At 41.4% G+C, this 25,435-nt stretch overlaps 3 protein-coding genes and 1 long non-coding RNA gene across 5 annotated transcripts in view; 2 read left to right on the forward strand and 2 right to left on the reverse strand.

The window, feature by feature from the left end:
- Nucleotides 1–1,605: 1,605 nt before the first annotated feature.
- LOC145451801 (serine/threonine-protein kinase 17B-like) lies at nt 1,606–11,956 on the forward strand. The gene is made up of 8 exons (XM_080330040.1): nt 1,606–3,420; nt 4,306–4,518; nt 5,932–6,073; nt 7,388–7,520; nt 8,286–8,334; nt 8,402–8,581; nt 9,713–9,843; nt 10,544–11,956. Exons 1-8 carry the CDS (start codon nt 3,287–3,289, stop codon nt 11,215–11,217), a joined length of 1,656 nt encoding a protein of 551 aa, XP_080186166.1. The 5' UTR covers nt 1,606–3,286; the 3' UTR covers nt 11,218–11,956.
- On the reverse strand, nt 5,346–5,938 carry LOC145451832 (uncharacterized). The gene is made up of 2 exons (XR_013919076.1): nt 5,602–5,938; nt 5,346–5,467 (listed from the first exon to the last, which is right to left on the reverse strand). It is a non-coding gene; the product is annotated as an uncharacterized LOC145451832 (long non-coding RNA).
- Nucleotides 11,924–15,234, reverse strand: LOC145451809 (E3 ubiquitin-protein ligase MARCHF11-like). The gene is made up of 5 exons (XM_080330048.1): nt 15,082–15,234; nt 14,438–14,550; nt 14,252–14,384; nt 13,452–13,632; nt 11,924–12,186 (listed from the first exon to the last, which is right to left on the reverse strand). The coding sequence occupies exons 1-5, from the start codon at nt 15,142–15,144 to the stop codon at nt 11,990–11,992; spliced, it is 687 nt and encodes a 228-aa protein (XP_080186174.1). The 5' UTR covers nt 15,145–15,234; the 3' UTR covers nt 11,924–11,989.
- Nucleotides 15,235–15,289: 55 nt separating this feature from the next.
- The window catches only part of LOC145451792 (adenylate cyclase type 10-like), a 44,759-nt gene continuing 34,613 nt past the window's right edge, over nt 15,290–25,435 (forward strand). For both annotated transcript variants that reach the window (XM_080330024.1, XM_080330025.1), the window contains exons 1-9: nt 15,290–15,885; nt 16,436–16,934; nt 18,283–18,408; nt 19,335–19,451; nt 19,529–19,688; nt 20,401–20,516; nt 20,580–20,660; nt 23,235–23,468; nt 24,114–24,347. In XM_080330024.1, coding sequence (XP_080186150.1) covers nt 15,377–15,885; nt 16,436–16,934; nt 18,283–18,408; nt 19,335–19,451; nt 19,529–19,688; nt 20,401–20,516; nt 20,580–20,660; nt 23,235–23,468; nt 24,114–24,347 — 2,076 coding nt within the window. In that variant the 5' untranslated portion in view covers nt 15,290–15,376. The remainder of the gene's footprint in view (nt 15,886–16,435; nt 16,935–18,282; nt 18,409–19,334; nt 19,452–19,528; nt 19,689–20,400; nt 20,517–20,579; nt 20,661–23,234; nt 23,469–24,113; nt 24,348–25,435) is intronic.

Consider the following 25,435-nt stretch of genomic DNA (forward strand, 5'->3'; position numbering starts at 1 on the left):
GATTAGATTCAAAATTGTAAAGCATTGAAAAATATCAGAAATAAATTAGAGATTACCAGCATTTCGCTCTAAGTAGACAATTATGTCGGAATCAGGGTATCTGGTATTCTCCTAAATTAACATTGCCATTTACATAAACATTGTTCGTAATTGTGGAAGAATTAAAGCTTCGTCCGGAGGGTTAGCATTTTTATTTAATCTGCTGTGAAGAACAGAGAGTATATCAAAACAATGAGACGTCTACCAGCGCATCTGAGATATTGCGCACATTGCACAATCTTGAATTTTCCCCGCGCGGCAATCAAATTGGGTCACGCGTTAGCATATGAAGATTGCGACACAGTCGCGTTTGTTGATTGACGCTGAATTGGTATCTTGGAAATAATAGTCGACGTCAATGCCACTCAAGTATTTGGATAAACTATGCTTTAAGAAAACCTTTTCTGTTCGCGACATTATTGAAAATACTCGTGAAATCGTGATACACTCATATGTGACGTATGAATATGTTGTTACCAATTTCGTTCCCAATGATTATGATTTTAAAAATTATATGTAGATAGAATCACCGCACATCGACCAATCATCGCTGATGCGCGATTGCCCATTGCCATCCATCTCGTTGTCTCATGGCAATCCAGTCACAGTCACAGTTTTGTACGATGCGTTGATTGATCGCAGACATACTGGCGCCTGTGAGACAATGCAGTTTTCAAAACCTCATTGCCTTCCTAATTAGCCTACCATCAAGAAATGAAGTGTCGTCGATGTTCAAGTTTATAAATTCATATTGCAATCAGAACAGTCCCCATTCTCTGGTTAGGCGTGCTGGCACTTAGTTACCGCATGATTATACGTATAGTACAAGAAGGCAAAGCCAACTCATGGTCACCCAATAGGTAAAATAGCTTCGTCAGAGATCACCTGCGTGTGTCTATCGGTGCTGTCAAATCTTCCGCTAGTTTGCAGTGTGCTGTTAGCCAAAACAAGGTAGGTAACCACTGTGCTAGGGTGCCGCTGACTATTTTATATTTACAGAGGGTGCCGCGAGTTTGAAAATGTTGACAATCACTGGTCTATGTAAATCTGGATTGCCATTATTGCAATCACGATTTAAAAATCCCTATTTGGAATCGAATATCGAGACAATGGTCTCACAATAAAATTCGAATCTGAATTAATTTACCTCATGTTTTATAAGTTTCATAAGTTTCCATAATATTCAGAACTTTTCATAACTTTTCATAAGTTTTCATAAGTTTCATAAGTTTCATAAGTTTTCATAAGTTTCATAAGTTTTCATAAGTTTCATAAGTTTCATAAGTTTCATAAGTTTCATAAGTTTTCATAAGTCTCATTAGTTTTCATAAGTTTCATAAGTTTTCATAAGTTTCATAAGTTTTCATAAGTTTCATAAGTTTCATAAGTTTTCATAAGTCTCATAAGTTGCCATAAGTCTCATAAGTTTCATAAGTTTCATAAGTTTTCATAAGTTTCATAAGTTTCATAAGTTTTCATAAGTTTTCATAAGTTTCATAAGTTTTCATAAGTTTCATAAGTTTTCATAAGTTTCATAAGTTTCCTAGCACAAAATAAAGACACCCCTGTAGAGCTTTTGTTGTGCGCGGGTGTAAGATTACACCTTCGAATCTTAGATGGATTACATCGGTATCACGGCTTTAGACGTGCGCTTTCGTCAAGTGTTGAGTTTCGAATACGGCAGATTTACATCGTTAATCAGATTATGATAGCTGTTTTTCATCACGGAATTTACGTTGGGAGAAATGAAATTACTCTCCGTGGTCACGGCTCGTTTTGGATTTTTGGTTCGCGGAATCAAAATTGTCAATCTATTACAACATGTCGGGTATTTACCAGCGATGCTCAATCTTATAGCTCTTGGAGAAAGTTGCGCATCCGGAATTATACGCACTTGAGCCTTCTTGAAGCAGTTAGCGAGCTAACATAGTCGCAGATTTCTAACCGTCCTTGCGCAGAGTTTGTTTGATACTTGCGGAAACGCAGCTTATTTAATTCTCCGTTGACCCAAACCGAGATTACGTAATCTCGGCGTTGTGTTTATTTTTGTTTGAAGCGTGCGGCGTGCCGTTTTTACTGATTCTTTTTCATTGGTTTTCGATCACAGTTGTTTGTATTGAGGGATAGGACGTACGTGATTGACATGTCGAGATTCCTGTTTCCGGATTAACAGCCTACGGGGACACCGGAACACGTACGCCCCGTAAGGCTGTCTCTGTGATATTTTGTTATGTTGTGGAAAACAAAGGAATTGTATTATATGTCATCGAAGAATATGGGAATTTAGCATATGATATCAGTGTCCTGCCGTAGTGTTAGGCTCGGAGACTGACCGTGCGTCTTACCAAGGGAAGTTGATCTAAAAATCTGCTTACGCTCGGCTCGTATTCGGCGTTAATTGAGCACGGCAGCGTCGGTGATGCTATATTTAAAAAGATACGTCAGGGGAAGCGTTCTAGTGTGTCCTGGTAGTAAATGTGTTCGCGCTTATTGTTTTGTATTGTGTTTCCCGGAATAGCGGGTTTCAATCGCCCACGCCTCCTCCGAGGCTTTACTGATTCTCATAGTAGGATTTGACAGCTGTATGTAACCGCAACTCAGTTGGAAATAATCGGGTAAAGCCGGCGGCGGGATCGATGTGGCTCCCTTTCCCAGCTGGTAACTGCAACCGGGTATTGTTCGCGGATACGTAATTTGTTGGATATCGTTTTTCAATAATTAGGATTATACGCGATCGTATTAATGTCAAACTGCAGAGCGGTTAAGAACGACGCTCGCTCAGTCAGAGAATAAGCAGATTTTCGCGGAAGCTTTGGGAACAGTAGTCTTTTGGCGTTGAATGAACTATAGCTGGTGTGTATGCGCGAGTGTGCTGAATGATTTGGCTGGTTGCCGATTTATGTGAGCTCATTGGCCTGACCTGTCCGATAAATTAGATTGCCCGGTTATACCGGAGTAGTTTCGCTGTAGACACCTCGAATAATTGTAACACGAATTTAATTTCGCAGACTTACCAATAACTGAATAGTCGCGTTTTAAAGCTCCATCGTTGGTGGTGATGACGTATATCTAGGATTGCAAACGTTGCGTTTCTATAGACGGACTGAAAGTGAGCCGGACAGCTTTACATTGCTGGGAAACTCGGGCGTCATTTCCGCTTCAGCCTTAAGTGATTCGACTCAGCTCACGGGCCTGATCGCCGGCCGTTTTCGTCTTTGCCGACGCAGGGTTTTGAGTTCCGATCGCCATGGAAAGGCGACGATCGGCGAATAATATTATTACGTCACCATGCCGGCTGGGATCGACGTCGTCCGCTATCAAAACGGAAACAATGAATAGCCCGTGGACGAACGATTTCAAGGTGCACGGCACAATCGGAAGGTACGTCCGTTCGCTGTTCCGAACGCGCGGCGCGGCCTTGATTTCAGGGCGTATCTTGGCTTACTGACAGCGTCTGTGCATTTTCCATGTAATATATGCGCATTTCTAGGGCATGCTATCGATCACACGCCGCCAATGTTGCTGTTCTGTTTAGTTTACCAGGAATGTGTAGCGACTGAAACGACGTAGAGAAAGCAGTGTTTAAGTGATGGATTGCTACAAATTGTGCTTTTTTCAAATTCATACATTCCACACTCCTACCTTGACCTGTGTTGAACTTGATATGTTGAACTTAATTGAAACACAGGTAGAACAATTCCTATTTTTTAATATCTACATTCTGGCGATATGCTCGAGATATTACATGATGAGTAATTGTGAAACCATCTGATGCAGTTGCCAAGTTTTGAATGGGCTTGAATGAGTTATTTGCTCAGCGAACCGTAGATATAAATGGTATGACTCAAGCCCTTGTACTTACTTCACAATTCCATTAGTAACAGTACACTTCTCCATTCATTGACGTTCTTTACGAATGCTGGGAAATTCATGCGAAAAAGGCAATCAACTGGATATCAGTGTACCAACATTACATTGCTGGTGTTGTGTAACATATCAAAGGAACAAATGAACAATATTATGTATAAGTGTGTACCGGTATGCGTTTCTTGGCTGACATATTTAATGACCAACATATGTAGGTAGATTGTTAACTCTATCTTTAAGCTGAATACTACAAGTTACAGTAGTAGTATAAACCCTGAGTAATTAAATTGTGCATATCAAGGATAGAATTGATGTGCAGCGTATGTACTTTTAACTAACCTGCTTCTGTAGAGTGTGGTAAGTCTGTCAAGCATTAAAGTGACGATGGGTTTATTTCAGAGGAAAGTTTGCCGTGGTTAAAAAGTGCGAATCCAAATCGTCCGGACAGCAATACGCAGCGAAATGCATCAGAAAGAGGCGTCATAACCGCGACTGCACGCCCGACATTTTGCACGAAATAGCAGTTTTGGAAATGGGGATCGATCACCCGCACCTGATCAAGCTTCATAAAGTTTACGAAACGCCGACCGAATTCGTTTTGATATTAGAATAGTAAGAAAATGTCTTTCATTTTTATTATAGATCTGTATTCTGTAGCTTTTTTGTAGTCAGTCCATTTGTCACTCGATAATCTACCTTATTCCTGAATGCTGCATTATAGTGATTGAGGGGTACATAGCACAGGAACTTGGAAACATGTTTTACTAGTTGACCGATCGTACCCAATGATCATCACATCAGATAACATAAGTTACATAACATTGGAGAAAATTGTGATACCTGCCCGTGTTTGTGACATGCCACCCCATTTTTTTGTCACTTGCTTTTTATTAAACTGTCTCCTTTTACTTTTCATTCAGTGTGCATGCCTCCTCGTTACATCGCCTAGGCCAAGGCAGGGTTATAACCAAGTGACAATGCTCCGAGTCACAAGTCAATCTCACTTTTATAGTTTTGACTCGAGTCAAGTCGAGTCATTTTCAATTCACCACTGAGTCAAGTCCAAGTCACGGTGTAGAGTGTCAAGTCCGAGTCATAGTGTTTTGACTCGAGTCCGAGTCCAAGTCATTGTGTTGACCTTTCGGTTCCCAGTTAATGTCATTGAAACCCACTTTTTACAACTCTGCTCGGTGATATCGAATGCTTCGCGTTCGTAATCCACTAATTTTTCTTCTAACAGTTTTTTGGTAGCATTTTCAAGTACCAGTGCTGATAGACGAAAACATAATAGTGTAGTAACTTCGCTATTCTTCGAAATTACAATGAAATGCCCGTCTTGGTAGACCTAATGTCGAGTCATATGACTTGGTCTCGACTTGTACTCAAGTCATTGCGCATGACTCGAGTACAAGTCGAGTCAACGCACATATTGACTCGAGTCGAGTCGAGTGATTTTTCCTTTTCCAGAAAATGACTCGAGTCGAGTCATGACTCAAGTGATTACAACCCTGGGCCAAGGTGGGTGTCTGATTCCAAAGAATACTCCAAGTCGTTTCGACACCTATTGATCTTTTCATTGTATCGCATTAGTCGAGTCGAGTGATTTTTCCTTTTCAAAATAATGACTCGAGTCGAGTCATGACTCAAGTCATTACAACCCTGGGCCAAGGTGAGTGTCTGATTCCGTTTCGACACCTATTGATCTTTTCATTGTATCGCATTTTTGTGGTATATTTAACTGATAAAAATGTTTAATAAACCGACTACTAGAAAAAAATGGGAATGTTTGGTGGGTGTTCCTTTTGCCACGTTCTCTGCCGCCTTTGTGGTGTGTCGTGCGTTCTGTAATTGCATTATTTGGTGAAGCAGACTTGGTACTACGGAAATGGATGAGACCGTTAAAGAAATTCCAATGCAATCTGTTGTTTTGTAATGTAGCGTATTGTGTGTTGTTTGAAAATTGAAGTTTTGTTCGTAAGTTTCTCTGAAAAAGCCTACTTAACACGCGTCTGTTTTCTGTCGCAGTGCCGCTGGCGGCGAGATATTCGATCATTGCGTCGGCGTTAAAGACACTTTCTCGGAACACTCGTCAAGGAGGCTAATGAAGCAGATATTAGACGCCGTCCACTTCCTGCACTCCAACGACATTGTACATCTCGACTTGAAGGTACGGCTGTTTGCTTTTCGCGAATAAATGTGTTTTGTGAATAATTCAGAAGCGTGTGCCGTCATTCTGCGTCTCATAATTTTACTGCACGTTTGTTTTCATAATATTACCATTGTTGGTGGCTGCATGAATGAATTGAGTATGGACTATGTCCCACGTTACTTCCGATCTAGTCACTGTTTTATATTTTGCTTAATACTCTGTCATAATTTGGATTCTATTTACTTGGTAATGGTACTCATGTTAGCGAATGCCTCGAAATTGATATCAGCCTGTGAGATCATAGACCAGCTGCAATTCGCTGTCTGTAAGCTGCGTGATGCATAATAGCAAGCTGTGATGCCTAAATCCACTTCCTAGTTGTGACTACTTCAGTGTCAGCTTTGACGCATCAAGTGAGAACACGTTCTAAGTCGTAGAATATCTGGCAATATTGCATTGATCATTAGCCTGATCTCATACACACTAAGTACTTCCTTAGCGATTTGAGCAAGCGAACAAGCTGTTTACTGTTTCCATAGGTGTCGCATGTTATGTTGAATATCGATGTAGGTCTACAGCTCTCTGTCGGTTACATAGGTTTGAAGTCCTACTAGTTTATCAGACAGGAACAGACTCATTTCTGTTCTGCCATTACCAATGTCCCGTAATTAACTATTCATAGATTTTTGACCTCTGGCGACTTTCTTTCGAAAGCTCTCCTGCTTTGCATTTGCATTTAAAAGGATTTCCTTCAATATCACAGAGTGTATGTGTTCTTTGCCAGCGTTGGATGCTATGTAGCGATTTCTAGTAGTGATCTGGTATGTTGAATTATCTCCATCCTGGCCATGCCCTATTTCATTTTAACATCCATCATGTTTGTCAAAGAGCCTGATTTCAATAACCTTGAGCGTCATCTGTTTGTTCATTCGAACTTACATGTCTCGGGCTGTTAGATCAATTCTCAATGTCTTGAGAGCCATGACACACTGTTGTAGTGATTCACCCCCTGTACAATCTCTGACTTTTACAGACTTCGTTGTAATGGTAATTTGAAATTCTTTCCAAAAATATTCAGAAAATCTGTGATCTATACCTTATTAGTGCACTGTCTGGACATGATGCCATATGATGTCGCAGCTATTTTCAGTGCCGATGCTACCAATAATAAAGGATGATTGATGAAACTTGTTAAAAATAGCCAATCGAACAGATTGTCACATTTCCTATTACCTTCGCTCGAATCAAAGACCTGTTGTTCGAATAGGGCTCTGTATTGCTTTCGGATAGGATTTTTCTCAGCTCGTTGTGACTTGTTCGTTTGTCTACCAGCCTCAAAATATCCTGCTGAGTAAGGATGGTGCTGATCCAGAATCCACTATCAAGCTAGTCGACTTTGGCTTATCGAAATACATTGCCGACGGCCTTGAAATCAGGGAGATACTGGGAACGCCGGATTACGTTGGTGAGTGACCGGTATCTTCTGTAAATGGAAAGGATTCTGTGTGGTGATAGTCCCGTTGAAATTGAAATATGTCCTTTCTGTCTCACTGCATGATCGTCTGGTGCATGGAGAGGTTAACGAATTTGACTCACTGTACTGCCTTTGTTGAAGCAATGGGTGACTGGGAGTGCAGCTATTACCGAGATTGGCTTGCTGGATTGAGTTACACCCTTTGGATTGTTTTAGCACCTCAAATAGTACACTTTCTTACCTTGGATGTACCGTTTGTTCGGACATGACAAAATTACAGCAATGCAATATAAGACTACGCAAATATGGCATTACGTATCACTAGCGGTGAGAAAAATCAAGTAGCCTACCTGAGGCGCTTTGATTCTCACAATAAGTATTAAGGTTCGAATATTTGAGTTGAAGATATTTTGGTATTTCTTTGACCTTACCTGTTCATTGCACTGTGTCAAATCTGTGGGTAGATCACTACATGACAGAAATGCCGATTCTAATAATGTGTGTAACCTTGTGCTTGTGCTGCATTTCTTGGATGTTCTGATCTGGTCAATGATTCATAGCTTCCATGATGGACAAAATAACCAGACTATAATTGACGTTGTTAAATAACAGGGGCATATAATTTGGGTACTCAAATATGCAGATTCATGCTGCTCAAATCGATGTATTAATAACTACATTCGGATTAGATTAGGCTACTTGAATTGTTGTGCCAAGCCCGACGTAGTACTTATCAGTTTGTTCCTTAAATTACAGCACCAGAAGTTTTAAATTACGAACCGCTGAGCACTGCCACTGACGTCTGGTGAGTTATAAGGGCGGTCTTGGATTTTTCTGTTCGACACAAATTTATTCGTTTTTTCAATTCACAGGTCATTGGGAGTTGTCGCTTACGTACTGCTGACGGGAGTGTCGCCGTTTCTGGGAGAGACGAAGCAAGACACGTTGATGAACGTTACGACAGCTGTCATTGATTTTCCGGAAGATTTGTTCGGTGATATGTCGTCCGCGTCGCGAGACTTCATCGCAATGATGCTGCAGAGGGAGCCCATGTGAGTGGTCTGTTTGTATCGACTTTGAAGAGAGGCTGGATTGTATACTTCAGGGGTCTCAAACTCGCGGGCAAATTTCCTAGTTTCTGATGACGTCGCAGCATTGATAGGGGTATTCAATGTATTTCCAAGTAGGCCTTGGCCTATTTTAAGGGGTGAAATTGTCTGATTGTCCACACACATCGCGAAAATGTGATTTACTATTGCAGCAATTCATGCTGGGCACGGAAAAAAGCACATTTATAAATATTTGAATAAAATTGATATTTTACTTGGTAGAGAGTAAGCATAAGTGATGATTGATGAGTAGTTCGACTTTGAAGCAATCTTAGAGTTAATTTCAAGTTTTGAACTCTGAAAAAAGATATGTGGCACTTCAATATTGTTAAATACTTGTAAATCCAAAATTTTGACTCTGGTAGCGTGTCTGAGACCCCTGGTGTGCTCGCTGCCGCCTGATTGCAGCCTGACCATATCTTTTGACTGATGTCGGGGACGAGTCATTATCTAATTCAAGTTGGACCAGTTGGATTAGTAATTACTAGAGCAAGTTTTTGCAACTATTTTTTACAGCTTTTGGCAGCTTCTTAAATGCTCAGAAGTTATGTAGTATGGTGTTTTAAGCTGTTGGAAGGAATCTCATGTTGCAACTTTTCTTTATTTGTTTTTCATGCAACTTTTTACAGCTTTTTCGATTTTTCATTGAACTTCGTAAGTTTTTTCGATTTTTCATGCATCTTACTTTTTACTGAAAATATTTGGCACTATATGTAAATATGTAAATCGCTTGATTATTTCACTGTCGTTCAAATTTTGGGTCCTTTCTGATTTGACGTACATTCAGGCTAGACCGCCGAAAATTATATTTTCACTGGGTCCATTTTTTTCAGGCTACTGAGTTGAGTTTTGCTACAGTGCCATGGATACAGATAGATTCGAGTATCTCATACCCTAATGATTTCAAAGAACTGGTCGAAAAATGCAAATGTTTAGCGCAATTTTTGTGAAAAATAAATGGCTCTAGTCCAGTTTGATGGTAATCCGTTTCTGCTCGTGCTGCATTCGCAGTATATTTAGCTCGATCTTTCTTTCTGCATATATTTGCATTGACGCCTTTTTTTTAATTTCCAGTGACCGCTGCACTGCTTTGCAAGCTATGCACCACCCGTGGATCACGGGTCTCTCGTCGCCCGAAACGCCAATATCGTGTTCAGAAGAAAACGGCCATGAGGATGTGTTTCTGAACGGAAACTCCGAAGAAGGTATGTTAGGCGTCTATAATTTAAATTAGATGAAGGCCTTAGCATAGTTTCCGCTGTTAGGTTTTTACTTCAACACTGAACATCGTGCTCGGTCGGTCTGATGGTGTTGATAACGTGGTGCGTTGGTTGGGAAGTAGAGTAGCTGTTGGTTATAGTATTGGTGATAGAAAGTCAGTTCTCTTGACTCGACACGACTCAAACTATTTCAAACTACGGTCGACTCCGTCAAATTCGGTCGGCGGATGACCCAGAGAACCGTTTTATTTGGCCGAAATGCTCAGAAACAATAAAAAGAGGTAAAAATTGGGTACAATCGCGTGCATCTTGTAGAACAGATTGGTAGAGAAATGTTTAGAAAATATGAAATTGCTCACTGAAGTAAACGAAGAAAAAAATTCTTCGAACCCTTCGTTGTTAGTTGCATTGGTTGGGACATGAGAAAGTGCTGTTTGTTGAATGGTTTGTTATCGAAGATACTGTACAATATGTAGGCCTATAACTAACCTGAATGTATAACTAATAGCCTATGCGTTTTATGCAATGTGTGTCAATTACTGCTGCAGTATAGCGCAGCGGCAATTAATATATTACTCAACAGCAGGCTACCGCATTTCGAATGCTTTGTGTGCCGTTACGCACCACGGCTATGATGCGAACAATTGATTTTGTGAATAATGATGTGCAAATCCCTTTGCTCCAGACATGCCTGAAACAAACGGAACATCCGCTACCACCGCGGAAGAGGAAGCTGCGAAGCCTGCGGTGTCAAAGGAATGTGATTCCACAGACAAGCCCGACGTTAAAGCCAGCGAGTCTTCCGATCGCGGGTCGGATGTTGATATCAACGGGAATATATTGGACGCAAACGAGGAATCCTCCTTGTCGACGCCAACAAGCTGTCAAACGCTCAGCGACTTGAGTCTTGTGTCGGACGAGGGGTCTAGCGTAGACTTTGAAAGCGCCGCTGTCCTTATGTCGAATACCGGCAGGTCGTTTTCGACGCAATCGAAATCAAATCCCAAGCCGGGCGCTTCCAACGTCGCCAAGGCGGACTGTTCGCCTTCGACGAGAATTACTAATCTGACCTTGTCGTCTTCAAGCCAACCTACCTCGCCCGCTATGCCTCGTTCTTCGCCAAAAGAAACAGAGTCGCAGTCACAATCGACGGCAGTAGACTCGGATACAAACGCTAAGAAAGTGAAAAACGGGACGGTGAAAAGCAGCCCCGGCACCAGCGTAGACCCTGTAGTCAAAAACGCGATCGAGGCTGAGCCAATTCGCAGAGCGCGCGCCGATCCGTGTTTGAAGCGTAGGAAGTTTGACTATTGTCATTCCGGCGAGCAGTCCACTTCTGAAATCTCGGTGGCGGAGTAGCCTCGGTTTTAGACGCCCGCGCTTGCAAGGCGGGTGTCTCAACCTGAGTTCACAGGCGAGTAACGATGCGTCGTCCTGATGTCAACCGTTTACGTAGCCGCTTCGCCTTACTAGGTCAGTGCCACGTCCTCGTAGAAGTGGAGCGTTTTCTTTTTTTTCAATTCCCGATTGCACTTGTTTACTGAGTTTCCCTGTTGCTTTTATTACTTACGCGCAAGTTCTGCCCCGTATTTTCTTATTTAACTAGAAATACCGAGCTGTTGTCTTTTTTTATTCGATTTTGTTGACTCGATTTCAACTGGTTATCTATCCCCGCTCCGAAAATAGCCGGATGTCGCCTGTTCTCGCATTCCTTGTGTTCTTCGGTTTTGATCATTCCAGTGGTTATATCACGAAATTTTCATGTGCAAGCGATCGAAGTATGTACAAGTACATGACCAGCGCAAGGAACACAATGTTTTAGAAAGAAAAACCCACGGCCGTACACAACACAGTGACGCGCTGATGCTGTATTTGATAAGTAAAAAGGCCCTGAATTTTATCCGACCGACATCATCCTAAGCCATATCGGTTTTGAGAGCGTGAATATGATTAGAGGCACGGCCCATGTGGCCTTCACATTTTCGGTTATTTTGAATGGTTCTGACGGATTAGAGCGATGTTGACTATCACTGTATCGCCTTCTCGAACATTGCATCGATCCGTGCGTTGCAAATTTTATTACATCCACGTCAAGAAATACATGCAGTTATGGTCGACGAGGGCGGATGGTCTATCTGAGGGCGATGGTGACGCGATTGAGTTCGATTGTTTCTGGTTGTTTGGCGGTTCTCTGCCGTATTTCCTTTTCTGGTGCGGGTGCGTCTGATCGTTGGCCGGCGGGCCACGGTAACACTTGGAGGTCGTATCTGAGCATCTTCCATCTCTTCCATACCAAGCGCAAGTGTGGGAGCTCGTTTATGAAAACCCCTGGATGTAGAGCGGGCAGTTAAGCGGACTGCTATTATGATTTACGCATGCGGGAGTATTTGTACAATATGGTTAGTTGACTGTCAATTAACAACTACTTTTTAGTACTTCTACTTCTAGTTCTAGTAGATTTCAAAAAGTGAGTAGTTAGTTCGTTGTGTTTTGGTGGTTGGTTCTGCCCTGCTACTGGTTGTGCATTTTGAAAATTCAGGAGCTGCCCCAGAAAAGCATGAGCTGAGCATCGAGGAGCGCTGCATTTCAACATGTTCCGGCGCCGGTGTGCCCGGGTCTAAATGACCCTGTATCTTGTTTCACGGGTTTTATGCGTGGAGGTGTAGTCAGCGTGGAGTGTAGTCAGTTAGGCGGAGGTCAGAGATTTAAAAGTTGGCATTGCGACGAATTTTTGGAGTCATACTCGGATGCGACTGCTATTAAAATTCAACTAGTATCGCAAGGACTAGCGGGATTGTGTTTCCCTTCTGGTACAACGAATATTGGCGATGTGGAAATTAAGTGTATTCAGTGATATGAGATATATTGCCGAATCCTTGCGATGCTTTCGCTCGAAAATTGGCAGAAATCTGAACTAAATATAACTTCCTAATCGGCTTCGTGAAAGTACGCACCTAGCGGAAAGAATGTGTTGTGTGTATTTCTACTCTTTACCCCTCTATTTCTTTAATGTGATCTTAAAGAAGAACAAGGAGATACGGCTTACCATATTTTGGAAATCTAAAAAGAGGACACTTTTTCAGAAATTTGCAAGTTGCAAAACCGGAGTAGAATTCTCAAAAACCGGCGAATTTCTCCCACTTTGTGAACGGTTGACTAAAAAAAGAGGTCATATTTCCCGCTCAGAGCTCAAAATACCGTTTTTCTCTCCACATTGCCAGGTGGATGACTAAAAAAAAGGTCATCTTTTCGCTCAGAGCTAAAGTCACCGTTTTTCACTCCGAAATACCAGTCGGAGCTTCACTTCTGTGCTAATTTGCGGCGTATCACTCGCAATTTGCTCTTAATCGGACCTAAATTTTCAAAAAAGAGGACAAAATCTCAAAAAATAGGACAAAAGGGCGTCCTCCGAGGACACTTTCAAAAAAGTCAAAAAAGAGGACAAATCCTCTTAAAAGAGGACGTATGGTAAGCCTAGGATACAGCCCAGAAGAGAAGGAAAAACATATCTGGATACTATAGCCTGCTAGGCCTACACAAGATTGGCGATATAGGGTGATTTGTCACGAGCGAAGACACTTTTGAGCACTTACCCAAACAGAAGAGGTCCATGATACCGTAAAGGATGTAGCAGGTCATGAAAAGCTCGCTATTTCGCTGTACCACGTTGTGGGGACTGAAGAACGACCACAGTAGCCAGACTGTTGTGGTCAAGAAAAATATTGTGCATGCGATGACCACGAGCACGATCGCTCTGTCGTGCTTCGATATTCTCTGAAAAGGTGATGTTATCACATGAAGAGCGCAACATTTGCCTATCAGCCAAAAGGTAAAGTCCATATGTCGGGATTTCATAAGTTTTACCTGTCCACCCGACTATTTTTACCATACTACCATGATCGCTAGATAAATACTTTTATGCAATTCAAAGAATGATGAATCTATGGATCCCGACAGATCTTCCCAACACTCAAGTAAAATTGTATTGAGTCTTTACCAGCAGTAGAGAATTTTTAATTTGATATTGTTACGCGTCCAAGCAATTCTGTGATAAATCAGTATCAGTTTATTAATAATTTCATCATTTAAAAACACATCAGACTGCGATACAATGAAATGGCAGAGAGATATTGAAACGACTTGGAGTAGTCTTTGAAATCAGACACCCGCCCGTGCCTTGGCGATGTAAATAAGAGACATGCACAATTGCACAGCTGCAAACTGGATGGAAATAAATAAGGGATAACATAAAACGACTATAGCGATGAAAATGAGTGACGCATGTGTCGATAGGCGAGGTTGATATGTCAGATTGACGTCCTGTAATTTTGAGGGTTGAGTATAATAGTGGCATCGTTCGTTAAAGCTTGTATTGCAACATATCTCGACCTGCCTTGATCCAACTAGCTGCCTTCTTAACTCTCAGGATATAGGCAGTTTCGCAGAGTTCGCATTTGACGTTACCTGAGCGTATTAGCCATGACACCAAGCACGACTCGTGCACATAGCCAACAGATCCCTTGCATCTGAAATTGTATTGGTTAGTGCGAAATTGAGCGTCGCGAAGGTCGAACGGTACCTGCACGGTGTTACCAGGATGTTTTCCGAGTCGTGGCATATTCTGCAAAACACTCCATCAGACGCCGTCGATGAACATGTCATGTTAGAATCTGAAGCAACGACGCTAGCAGCCTAGACAAGACAGTGGGTATTGTCATTATAGTAGTGAAGCTGTGAAACTATATTTCATGACTATCATAGGAGATATTCTATGCCTAGGAGATGATTATAAATTGACGTATAACGATACAACTGGTACAAATATAGTCATGGCGATTGCTTCACAGAAGAGACAGATTCTACTTTGAAATCGAATATACTACTATAGAAAACGTGTACCAACTAGCCTACACGAATGGAGCACCAGGGTAAAGAGTAGCCTACGGCATGTGAGCTGAACACTGAAAAGGTAACGATAGATTTCCAATCCGTGGTCCTCATTTGCACATATTTACAATACTCCGAATTCTGATTAATTAGGTTGCTTTCTCTTTCCGGAATATGGAATAGGCCTGAGATTTGCACGTCATGACCCAAAAGTAGTGGAATATGCCAACGGCAAGCTAAATAGTTTCATTGCAAAGCAATCATAGAGAATAATGGCTTTTCTGAAATTCTAGAAATTTACAAGAAAACACCAGGAATAATAATCGAATCAATTACCTCTCCTTCGTCTGCCTGCTCCCCATCTGAATGGGTTTGGCCAGTGGTGATAACATCTTCCATTTTAGCCTAAAATCCTCATTGCCATCCCTACAATATATTGTATGCAATTTCGACACGGATATCTCTTCTAATGCAACATCCACATTAAACTGCAATAGAAAGGCTCTATGACATCATAGAGAGGTTTCTCGAAGTTTTCAGAAAGTCAAATATTTTTAAGTTCGAAGTGATGAGCTATGGCTGAGTGTGCGAAGCCATTAGAAGAAACAACTCCGTCGTCTTCCAAGTTGCGATGAGAGAAGTCAGCCAGCGCCGAGTGTCCAATGCCATCATCTCGGAAGCAAGAAACGTAGAAAAGCAACTAGTGACCCACGTTCCCGATCTGGTGGTGTTCGACAAAAACCCAGGGAAGATACCTCATGTGCACAAGTTCGATGGAGTTTTACTGTTTGCCGATGTTTCCGGATTCACAGCGTTGACCGAAAAATACACGCAGTCCAGCGAAAAGGGCACAGACGCTTTGACAGTCACCTTAAACGCATACATCGGAAAGATAGTCCAAAACATCCTGCAATTGGGCGGGGATATACTCAAGTTTGCTGGCGATGCGATTTTGGCGGTGTGGAAAGTCACGCAACGACAATATCTACCGTACGCGATTTCTCAGGCGGTAAAATGCAGCCTCGCCATTCAAGACAAGTGCGGCAACCAAGTCACGGATGTCGGAGTGAAATTGAGGGTGAAAATTGCGATTTCTGCCGGAAAAATCTTCGTTACCTTCGTCGGTAACGACAAGAGAAGGTAATTTCTATTTCATCAATGGTATTCTGCCCGTAGGTATATTTTAGAATCGTGATTTCAATCACCCAGGGCAGAGTCGGACTACTGGAAAATTTCCATCTCTTCCAAATTAGATTAGAATTAGAGTTATAGCTGCACGGGTTTTTTCAAATTAGACTAAAATTAGTATTATAGGTACACCGTTTTTTTTTTAAATTAGATCAGATTTAGAATTACTGAATTCGCGAAAACTTGAAAATTGAATCAAAGTCTATAGCTCGTATAAAATCAGAGTTCAGCATTCTCGTAAGCATATGAGAATGGCAATAAATGTCTGTAGAGCAAGTTTGACCCGTTTCGCACTATACAATTCTCCTGTCCCATTTTCACGAAAACCAGAAATTATGTTAGAATTAGAGCATAGAAACACATAACAAATTGCATTGCAATTAAATTACCAGGACATCGCTCTAATTAGTTTTATTAGACAATTAGAATTCGCCTGGTGTAGGTAAGACTGATTAAAGATTTTCATTCTTACTAGGATCTGACAGACTGTATTTCAATACAGGCATTTCGTAATGGCCGGCCGACCAGTTGGGGAAGTTAACGCCGCCGAGAAGTATTGCGCTGCTGGTCTGATAGTACTGTCGCCAAACGCGCTAGAGTTATCGGAGCGTGATAATATCATCTTCGATCCTCTCTCCGAAAGATTCGGACTTCTGCGATACCTACGTCACGACCCCCGCAAGAAATGGCACGAGTACATTGACCTTCCCGACGGCAATTCGAAGGTTGTCGTGGACAAGAACATCGTTCGAATCGCGCTGAGATTAGTCCCGAACAAGCAGAGGGAGGAATTCATCAGGAAATACGTTCCGGACGTGGTGAAGTCTAAAGTCGACGATAACCAACCGCTGAAGTTCTTGTCCGAAATGCGTCAGTGCTCGATCGTCTTCATCAACATGGCCTTTGATATCAACGAAAGAGACAGGCAGTTTCACGAGAAATTGTGTCAGAATATGCAACGCGTTTTTGACTCAGTTTACAACTCATCCAAAGACATGCAGGTAGGCCTACTTACCGTATAATAAAATCATTGTATACCTACTATATACTCGTACCGGTATATCATATGCTATGTTATGCTAGGGTTGCCATTCGTCTGGAATTTTCCGGACATGTCCGGAATTTCACCGTCAAAACTGCGTCCGGGAGGAAATTCTAAAATATGCCTAAATGTCCGGAATTTTGAACGTTTGAAGTAGGCTCAAATTTTTTTCGTAAATCAACATAAATGATATCAGTTTTAAGTAGAATTATGATATGTCAAAATTTTCTTCGCGCCGCGCGCGATTTAATGCAACGTATATTTATATTAATATGGGGACCACGCACCAGCCTTGCGAAAAAATGCAATCAAAAATAATAAAAATAATCATAATTTACTGAAATAAGTGTAATTGTAATCGCAATTATAAGATAATCGTATATTCCTTGAGTTGGGTTTGGATCGTTTAGTTTTGACAAAGACAGTTTTCTGTACGTGAGGGCGTTTCTCTATATTATGGTGATCGCGAAGATGTTGGACGTCATCAACTTCCAAAATAGGCCGTGAGTAAGTCTGAGCAAGCTGACTTTTTTATTAATCAGCCTATCATTATATTTGCTGGATCACGGGACATTTTTAAATTGGAAATGAGCTCGCGGCCATGAAAGGTTGGAAACCACCGGATGTAAAATCTATACTGGTGTATTTTATAGCAATATAAGGAAGAATCAATATTATTGACAGAAATTCATTCGCAAATTTTAACAAGCAGATGCATATAGTAAGCCTGCAAGAAGTTGCATCGATTACCGTATGGTTCTGGGCCCAAGATTAGAGCTGTTCGGGCGAAGGGCGCGTTGTTTCATACCTGGTTACAACACACAACCAGATAGCCGCGCCGACCTAACACCATAGCAGGACTGTCAACCACACAACCGGCGGACCGGATGACCCGAAATTTGTTGCAGACCAAAGCAATCACCAGAGCTCAGTTTAGAGATGGCCCAATTCAAAACCTGTTCCACTCGACTCCACTCCTGTGTACGTACGTCGTACAGTCGTTGAGCGAGGTTTTGCTAGTGTGACGTCATATTCACTCACAATGTGTTCATATCTCGTTATATAACACGCTAGTGGGTGCTAAAGAGTGTCCGGAATTTGATCCACAAAATATGGTAACCCTATGTTATGCTATGCTATACTACACTTGTATCCTATAGGCCTATCGAGAGATATATAGAATACTAGTCGGTGGGAGCCGACCTTACTGGCAGTTTTGCTGGTCTACCTAACTCCACGCCGTTGCAACTATAACTTACATTTACCGCTAAGAATGCTAGAGAGCAATTCGCTGTAACTGTTTTCAGGGATCACTGAACAAAATCTTCATGTTTGACAAAGGCTGTACGTTTCTCGTTATCTACGGTTTGCCTGGAAGCAAGCACGAGGAAGAGCCTGCTCATGCGCTACAAGCATCATGGCGTATAACTCGGGTAGATATTATTGCGTTGCCAAGCTTTCACTGAATCTAGTCTGAATGCTTGGCTAAATTGTCTTGATAGTAGCGCTGGGAGCAATGATTGGAATACTCTGAATCGAGTATTAATTCTAATAAAAAATCAATTTTTCTAGTATTAAAATTATACGCTCCTTGCAACTAACAGTTAATTTGTCGACGAGAATTATGATTCCAATGTTAATTAACACTATATGTAAAACTTCAACTTCTAACAATAAACTTCGATTGGTGGTATCACGACATGCAGTGCAAAGTTACGCATATAAGTGGAAATGAGATATCTGTAAAGTTCGATGTAGCCAACCCACAGCATTGTCACCAATGTTCCCTCTAATTTTTCACGAGTCTGCGCGCACTCACCAACTCACTGCACGGTCCCTTGGACAACCGTGCGTAATGACTAAAAAGAGGTCATGACTTTGGTTGGACTGCCAAATTATCCAGTTTTTTCGTTAATTTTGTGGTGTTGACTAAAAACAATTCCATCACTTCGGCTTTTTTGTGAGCAGCTCACGTTTTCTGTGCGCAGAGACCGTGTCAGCACTGCTCAATTGCGCACGCTTAGAGGGGACAGTGATTGCCACTATGTGTCAATGAAATAGGCATGATTGCAAAAGTATAGTGAATGTGATATAGACCTGGCATTGTAGTCTTTGTGGTCGCATCAAAGGTATATATTTGAACCTGACCAATTGCCCATTTTGCATGCTCTTGGCGTCATAACAACTGACACTTGAATCGACTCGGAGCCCATAGCCTCGGTTTTGCTCAGCCCTACTTGATCGCCCTGTGCCAAAACTTACGGTCATAATGACCATTCATAGCTTGATATTCATATCTTTGTCGATTCTAAACCGTTTTTGTAATAATAATGACACGCGATACTTTTTATTCACCCAGACATTGAAGAAGAACGAGAACGTGTCGTATGTGTCGATAGGTGTTACCACGGGGCCTGTTTTTTGCGGTGTCATAGGCCACCAAGAAAGGCACGAATACACAGTGATTGGCCAAAAGGTAATTGAAACATCGGAAGCATGCATCCGCGTGAAACCGTGGCCGTACGTATCATTACAGTAATCAACATAATCCAGGTAAATCTTGCTGCAAGACTGATGATGCATTATCCCGGCGTTGTGTCGTGCGATCGCGTTACTTTCGAAGATTCCAAACTTTCAATGGATTTGTTCACGGAATTGCCGTACAAGGAAATGAAGGGATGTACAAAGACTCAAGTCTTCCAATACCAAGAAGGTAAAGGCCCTATCACATGCAGCTTGTCTCAATTTCGGCCCGGTACATATGTAACATTGATGAAGCATTGAAAGCATTTATGAAGATAAAAATTGATTGGTTGATGGCAGAGGTGGTCTGTAACGAAATACTGCTACTTTTACAGACTATACCCAAATTGATACCCAAGTGGTTGTGCTTTTATACCACTTTGTCTTTGACTAAACAGTTTTTAGGCAAAACTACTTACTTTCCACACTCTGAGTGTCATAAGTATGAAGTAGTTAGTAACTTTGCATCACTGTTATGAGACAAATTGTCATATCAACCGCATAAAATATCCCATATACCACGGTAACTGGAGTAGACACATACTTGTAGCTTAGTCATCTATATTAGCGGATGAATGTCGCGATTTCGAAAACAAAGTCACCACCGATGAACTGCTAAAAGTAATGGGACCCTAGCTCGACCAAAGCTAGGCCTACCTTTTTGAAATTACCAACTTGAATGCTTTTTCTTTCTCTCATTTCAAATCCCTGTTTGAGTAGTTTTTACATGTGTCGGAAAGTTGGGCAGAGAAGAGATCTACGGCGTCACTTGCTTCGGTACCGACAATCATTTATTTGACCACCTATGAAATAAACAAGTCAAAGTTTCATCCATGCTTAGATATTTGCACGGGAGCGCCTACGAATCAATGCATTGCACAGTGTAGATATATCTGTTTTAGGTTTGCAAAAACTGGTCGGAGTTACAACAATAGTCGAGCCGGAGTACCCCATACTCGGTAGAGAGATCGAGATAAAGACATTTATGGACGAGCTCATGAATTCGATGAAACATCAGGTAACTCGATTTCGTTGCGCGTTATAGACTTTGCCCTTGATTAATTCTGATCCATCCTGTAAGAGTGTGGGAACTGAAAGACGAGTGGTGATCTTCGAAGCGGACGCTGGTTACGGAAAATCGCGAGTCATGCAAGAAATACAGGTTAGCTCAGAACTGTAAATATTGTCGTAGCAAGAAACATAGATAGGCATTTCTAGAACCGTTGTGCTTGTTCTGTTTTCGCGTTCTCTCAAGTCACATCGTTTCAAGAGTATATGGCAAATTTTGATTGACGCTCAATGGGAATAGTGAGCAATATGACGGGCGGTCAAAATTGCCGATGATCATTGATGATGCTTTTATACTCAAGCACAGGTAGAAGTGATAGCCTACCACTTATTTCTACTTTGAAATGTAGTGATTTGAAGACATGTGCAAGTGAGACAGGTCAAAAAAGTTTCTAGGTTTGAGGCGTCAAAATTACAATTGTCCTAATTATTATCCTCAATCCATCGTATTACGGGGATCTGAACGCAGAGTCATTGTTACCACAATGTGACTTGTGGAAGCGCAGCGAATTTATGCCAACACTAATTTCAACTTGATAGAATTTATAGCAGTGTTGGGATGACTCGAGTCATGACTTGACTTGAGTCAGACTCGAGTCACCTTTTTCGTATGACTTGACTTGACTCGAGTCACTTTGTTAAAATGACTTGACTTGACTTGACTCGGCGTATCAGAAATGTGGATTGACTCGTGACTCGAAGCAAAATTCACGAGTCAATTTCAAGTCATCAAGCAATCGATGTCGATAAAAATCACATTATCATGCAATCGGATTGTTCGCGAAACGCTGGTGTAACCCGTGATCGTGCGTTTTACTGAGCCTCTATTGTTCTCTCACAAATAAATTGACCGCTTACGAAGTGATCGAAGGTTACAGCTTACGCTGTCGTAAACTAGTATAGTAAAGTATTTTAAGAGAAAAATGTCTATTGCGGTTCTCTATGTACATGAATCAAACCTCTTTATTGAAATTAAATTCGAAGATAGTTTATATAGTCCTCGAACATTGGCCCAGGCTCGAATTGTATGATATCCATTTGTAAATGAATAATGTATTGTATCTTATCAATTCGTTTCTCTATTCTCTACATTGGCTGGTAACTATAAACTGAGGCTATACCATTGTAATTGCGTAGTTTACCATTTCGATACAGCACCGTCTTACGTGTATATGTAACTTCATATTCGTTCATCGGTTCAAAATCAATGACCAGTTAATCTGTATTTCAGACAGCTAGCGAAATGCAACGGCGTAGGCATTCGAAAAGGCAACTTGACTTGAAATGTGACTTGACTCGTGACTTGACTTGACTTGACTCGACTTGACTCGAGTCACCTCCAAAAATCGAGTGACTTGACTTGACTCGAGTCACCTTCGAAAATCGATTGACTTGACTTGACTCGAGTCAAAATGTGCAATGACTCGAAATGACTCGTGACTCGAAGGTAGTGACTTGATCCCAACACTGATTTATAGTGGAGTGGTGTAACTGTTGAAACAGAAGTGGAAGCATATCTGTAACCATAACCGCCAGTATAGCCGAAATTATATTCAGTAATATGAAAAAGCAGCAGTAGGATATAATTGATCACCTCTTGAATTACTCACCACATGTAGTTATGAATTCGTACGGTCCACAGTGTTGAGATCAAGTCAATAACTTCAAGTCCCAAGCCACTTCGAGTCATTGCACATTTTGACTCGAGTCAAGTCCAGTCATTCGATTTTCGAAGGTGACTCGAGTCGAGTCACTCAATTTTTGGTGGTGACTGGAGTCAAGTCGAGTCAAGTCAAATCACGAGTCAAGTCAAAATTCCAGTCATGTTGCCTTTTCGTAGTATGAGGCATTATTACGTCATTGTATTATGCTAACTGCTTGGAATACAGATTGGGCAGTCATTGCTGTATCGCTCCCATACACGCAGAACTCTTAAACTATACGTAGGTAATTGCACAGCCTCAATTTATAGTTACCAGCGAAAATAGAGAATTGAGAATTGAGAAACGAATTGATAAGATGCAATACATTACCCATCTAAATATTCCTACAATAGAATTCGAGCCATCGCCAATGTTTGACGAGCATAAAACTATATTCGAGTTCAATTTAAATAAACCAAGGGGGTTTCGTTAAGGTAAGAACAGAGAACAGAGGTAGATACTTTGCTATTAAATAACTTTATTATAGTAGTTCACAACAATGTAACCTGTAAGCTCCTATCATTTCGTTTATGGTCGATTAATTTGTTGGAGAACAATGGAGGTTCAGTGTAACGCACAATCATTGAATAATTGGTCGCTCATGGGCTACACCAGCGTTGCGCGAACAATCCAAACGTGAGCAAGATAGTTATTTTTATCGACACTGATTTCTTGATGACTTGAAATTGACTCGTGAATTTTGCTCCGAGTCACGAGTCAATCGATATTACTGAAACGCCGAGTCAAGTCAAGACATTTTTGCAAAGTGACTCGAGTCAAGTCAAGTAATACGAAAAAGGTGATTCGAGTCATCCCAACACTGACGGTCCACGAGGTGTCATTACTTCTTTACTGCTTAACTATGATACAATATTGAAAAAAAGTAATCGCGATGCGATAGAAACCAACAATTCCCCCGACATAATGACGAAAACGGTTGATATATATCGCTGTTATATTGTCAGTGGAGAGCGTCAGAGAAGAACGCCCGCGTTGTGAGTTTTCAACTAGCCCTCAACCACGCCAAGTCTCCATACTTCACCGTGAGAACGCTTCTCGAACTGCTGCTAGGAATTCACGGGAAAACAGACGAGTCGATCCGTTCCAAAGCCCTTCTGAGCGCTACGAACAAAGAAGATAGAATCCTGCTGAGCGTGTTGAACGACATTGTTGGCGTCGATTTTCCGGAATCAGATAAGGTAAGTTGCCAACGTCTATGTATATGGTGTATGTATTAGCCATCACTGGGTTTAAAATCGAAACCCGTTGCTTTTGAAATCCCAATTCGATCTCCAATATTTATAAACTCATTTGCAATCAAGCAGTATGTATCACGATTGCATTTTGGCCGTACAATACGATGACCCTTTCCAAGTGAAGTCTCATATTTCCGAACTGGTGTCTAAAGGGAACGGCAGATTTGCAATGAATAGGCTATTCAACACTCACTGAAGTGATCCAAACATCCCAAAACCCATCTGATCTGCGTAAGCGGTATCGTAAGGTGGGCCATGATAAAAGACGACAGTTACGGAATCATAATAAAGAATATCGGTATGGTGTAAATTACCATTCTTGTCGAAAAGTACGTTGAGTACCACAAACAACGACAACAACATATCCCAAAACTATTTTGTAATTTACAAAATGCAAAGTGCAAAAAGAAAGTAGTTTTTTCCTAACACAACGTTAAGTAGAAATGCAAGAATTCTAAAATTCAACGATCAGAGTACGTAACGCAAGGCAGACCACACGTGCTTGGTTGTAAGACCTAAACCTGTACGACTTAATTTGCTCCAGCTCGTTTGTGTTCTACATGATACACTGCCATCTATGTTGTCTAGGTATCTTCGATGACGAACGACGAAAGAACGAAGAAAATCCAAGGCATGGTCGTCAAGATCGTTCATAACGTGGCCGGTTCCAGGTTCACGTTATTCGCGCTGGACGATGCTCAAAATATTGATGATCAGTCTTGGAAGTTTATCACGGCCCTGGCCAAGGACTATCGCGCCCTTTGCGTGCTAGCCATGCGCCCGTTCAGCCCGGACAGACCTCTACATGCTGACGCAAAGCAGGTGTGTTGATATCGATTTATGATGTCGAGAATCTCGAGATAAAGAATGATATATATATAGATACAATCAACTACTGTATAAGCCTTATGACATGGACAGTTGTCTGATTTACTCCAGGGCGGTGCTACTTAACCGTTGCAAACACTCGGAACCATTACACTAGTCTGCGAGCCATCGCGGAACCCCTAATTCTCGCAGAGTCATTAAAACAAAAATATGCCACAATACAGATCTAACTACACATCTAATATACTACAGTACTATGGATTACTGGTACAAAAAATTAACTGCGCCTCAACAGCAGAGTGTTAAAAGAACGAAGCCATTAATATAATTTTGTTACAAAACGAAAACATTTTGATGAGTATTTATGGCAATTCAGCGTGACTTCTGCTGTTTACTATCGGATATCAGTTCAGATATGCAAGGCTTCACCTTGGAAAGTGTCATCGTATTGTTCGGTCGAAACGTAACAGCGAGATACCAATTACCTAATTGAAAATGAGCTTATAAGTATTGGAGATACAATTGGCATTTCCGAAGAGGTTTCGATTTGGAACCCCAGCCTCCCCAGCGTACGCCACTGCACACGACGTATACCACTGCAACCGTCACAAGTCGAGCCTAATTGCCTGTAACAAATGATGGCTAAGACGAGTGCATCGTCACAAAGCATATGTATGGGTCGAGCGTGTGTCTTGACCTCATGTGATCCCGGATGCAGGCTCAGCGACCCCTATAGTGATCCATGGAACACAGATTAGGAACCACTGATGTAGGGGTAATGGCCGCTTGTATGCTCCTATGCCTGTGCGCGGCGTCATGTTCGCGATATGATATTGTCATTTTATGGCTTTTTTTGACCCGAATGCAAATTCCGCATATTGTATGAAACGCTTTCAAGGTGTTGGATCTTGAATGATTTTAGGGATGGTTTTATACTATTCAAAGTTCCTATTCTCGCACTTGAAGAGATTACCATGATGTGTGGTCATCGCTGGTTGCCAAATAGAAGTAAAATGACGCCATAAATTTCTATATAATTACAAGTGGAAGTAACGGTTTCAAAGACATGTCAAAGTAGCCTA

The sequence above is a fragment of the Botryllus schlosseri genome, chromosome 12 (genome assembly GCF_051294905.1).
Source record: "Botryllus schlosseri isolate E-star chromosome 12, Bs_hap1, whole genome shotgun sequence".
Lineage (NCBI taxonomy): Eukaryota > Metazoa > Chordata > Ascidiacea > Stolidobranchia > Styelidae > Botryllus > Botryllus schlosseri.

What these genes read in the sequence shown, in the direction of transcription:
- LOC145451809 (XM_080330048.1), bottom strand. Translation starts at nt 15,144, where the DNA reads ATGGAAGATGTTATCACCACTGGCCAAACCCATTCAGATGGGGAGCAG. An exon ending in ATCCTGGTAACACCGTGCAG is followed by an intron (nt 14,385 to 14,437) that starts GTACCGTTCGAC and finishes ATACAATTTCAG; the next exon opens with ATGCAAGGGATCTGTTGGCT. An exon ending in AGGCAGCTAGTTGGATCAAG is followed by an intron (nt 13,633 to 14,251) that starts GCAGGTCGAGAT and finishes TCACCTTTTCAG; the next exon opens with AGAATATCGAAGCACGACAG.
- LOC145451801 (XM_080330040.1), top strand. Translation starts at nt 3,287, where the DNA reads ATGGAAAGGCGACGATCGGCGAATAATATTATTACGTCACCATGCCGG. An exon ending in TTGTACATCTCGACTTGAAG is followed by an intron (nt 6,074 to 7,387) that starts GTACGGCTGTTT and finishes TTTGTCTACCAG; the next exon opens with CCTCAAAATATCCTGCTGAG. An exon ending in AGCACTGCCACTGACGTCTG is followed by an intron (nt 8,335 to 8,401) that starts GTGAGTTATAAG and finishes TTCAATTCACAG; the next exon opens with GTCATTGGGAGTTGTCGCTT.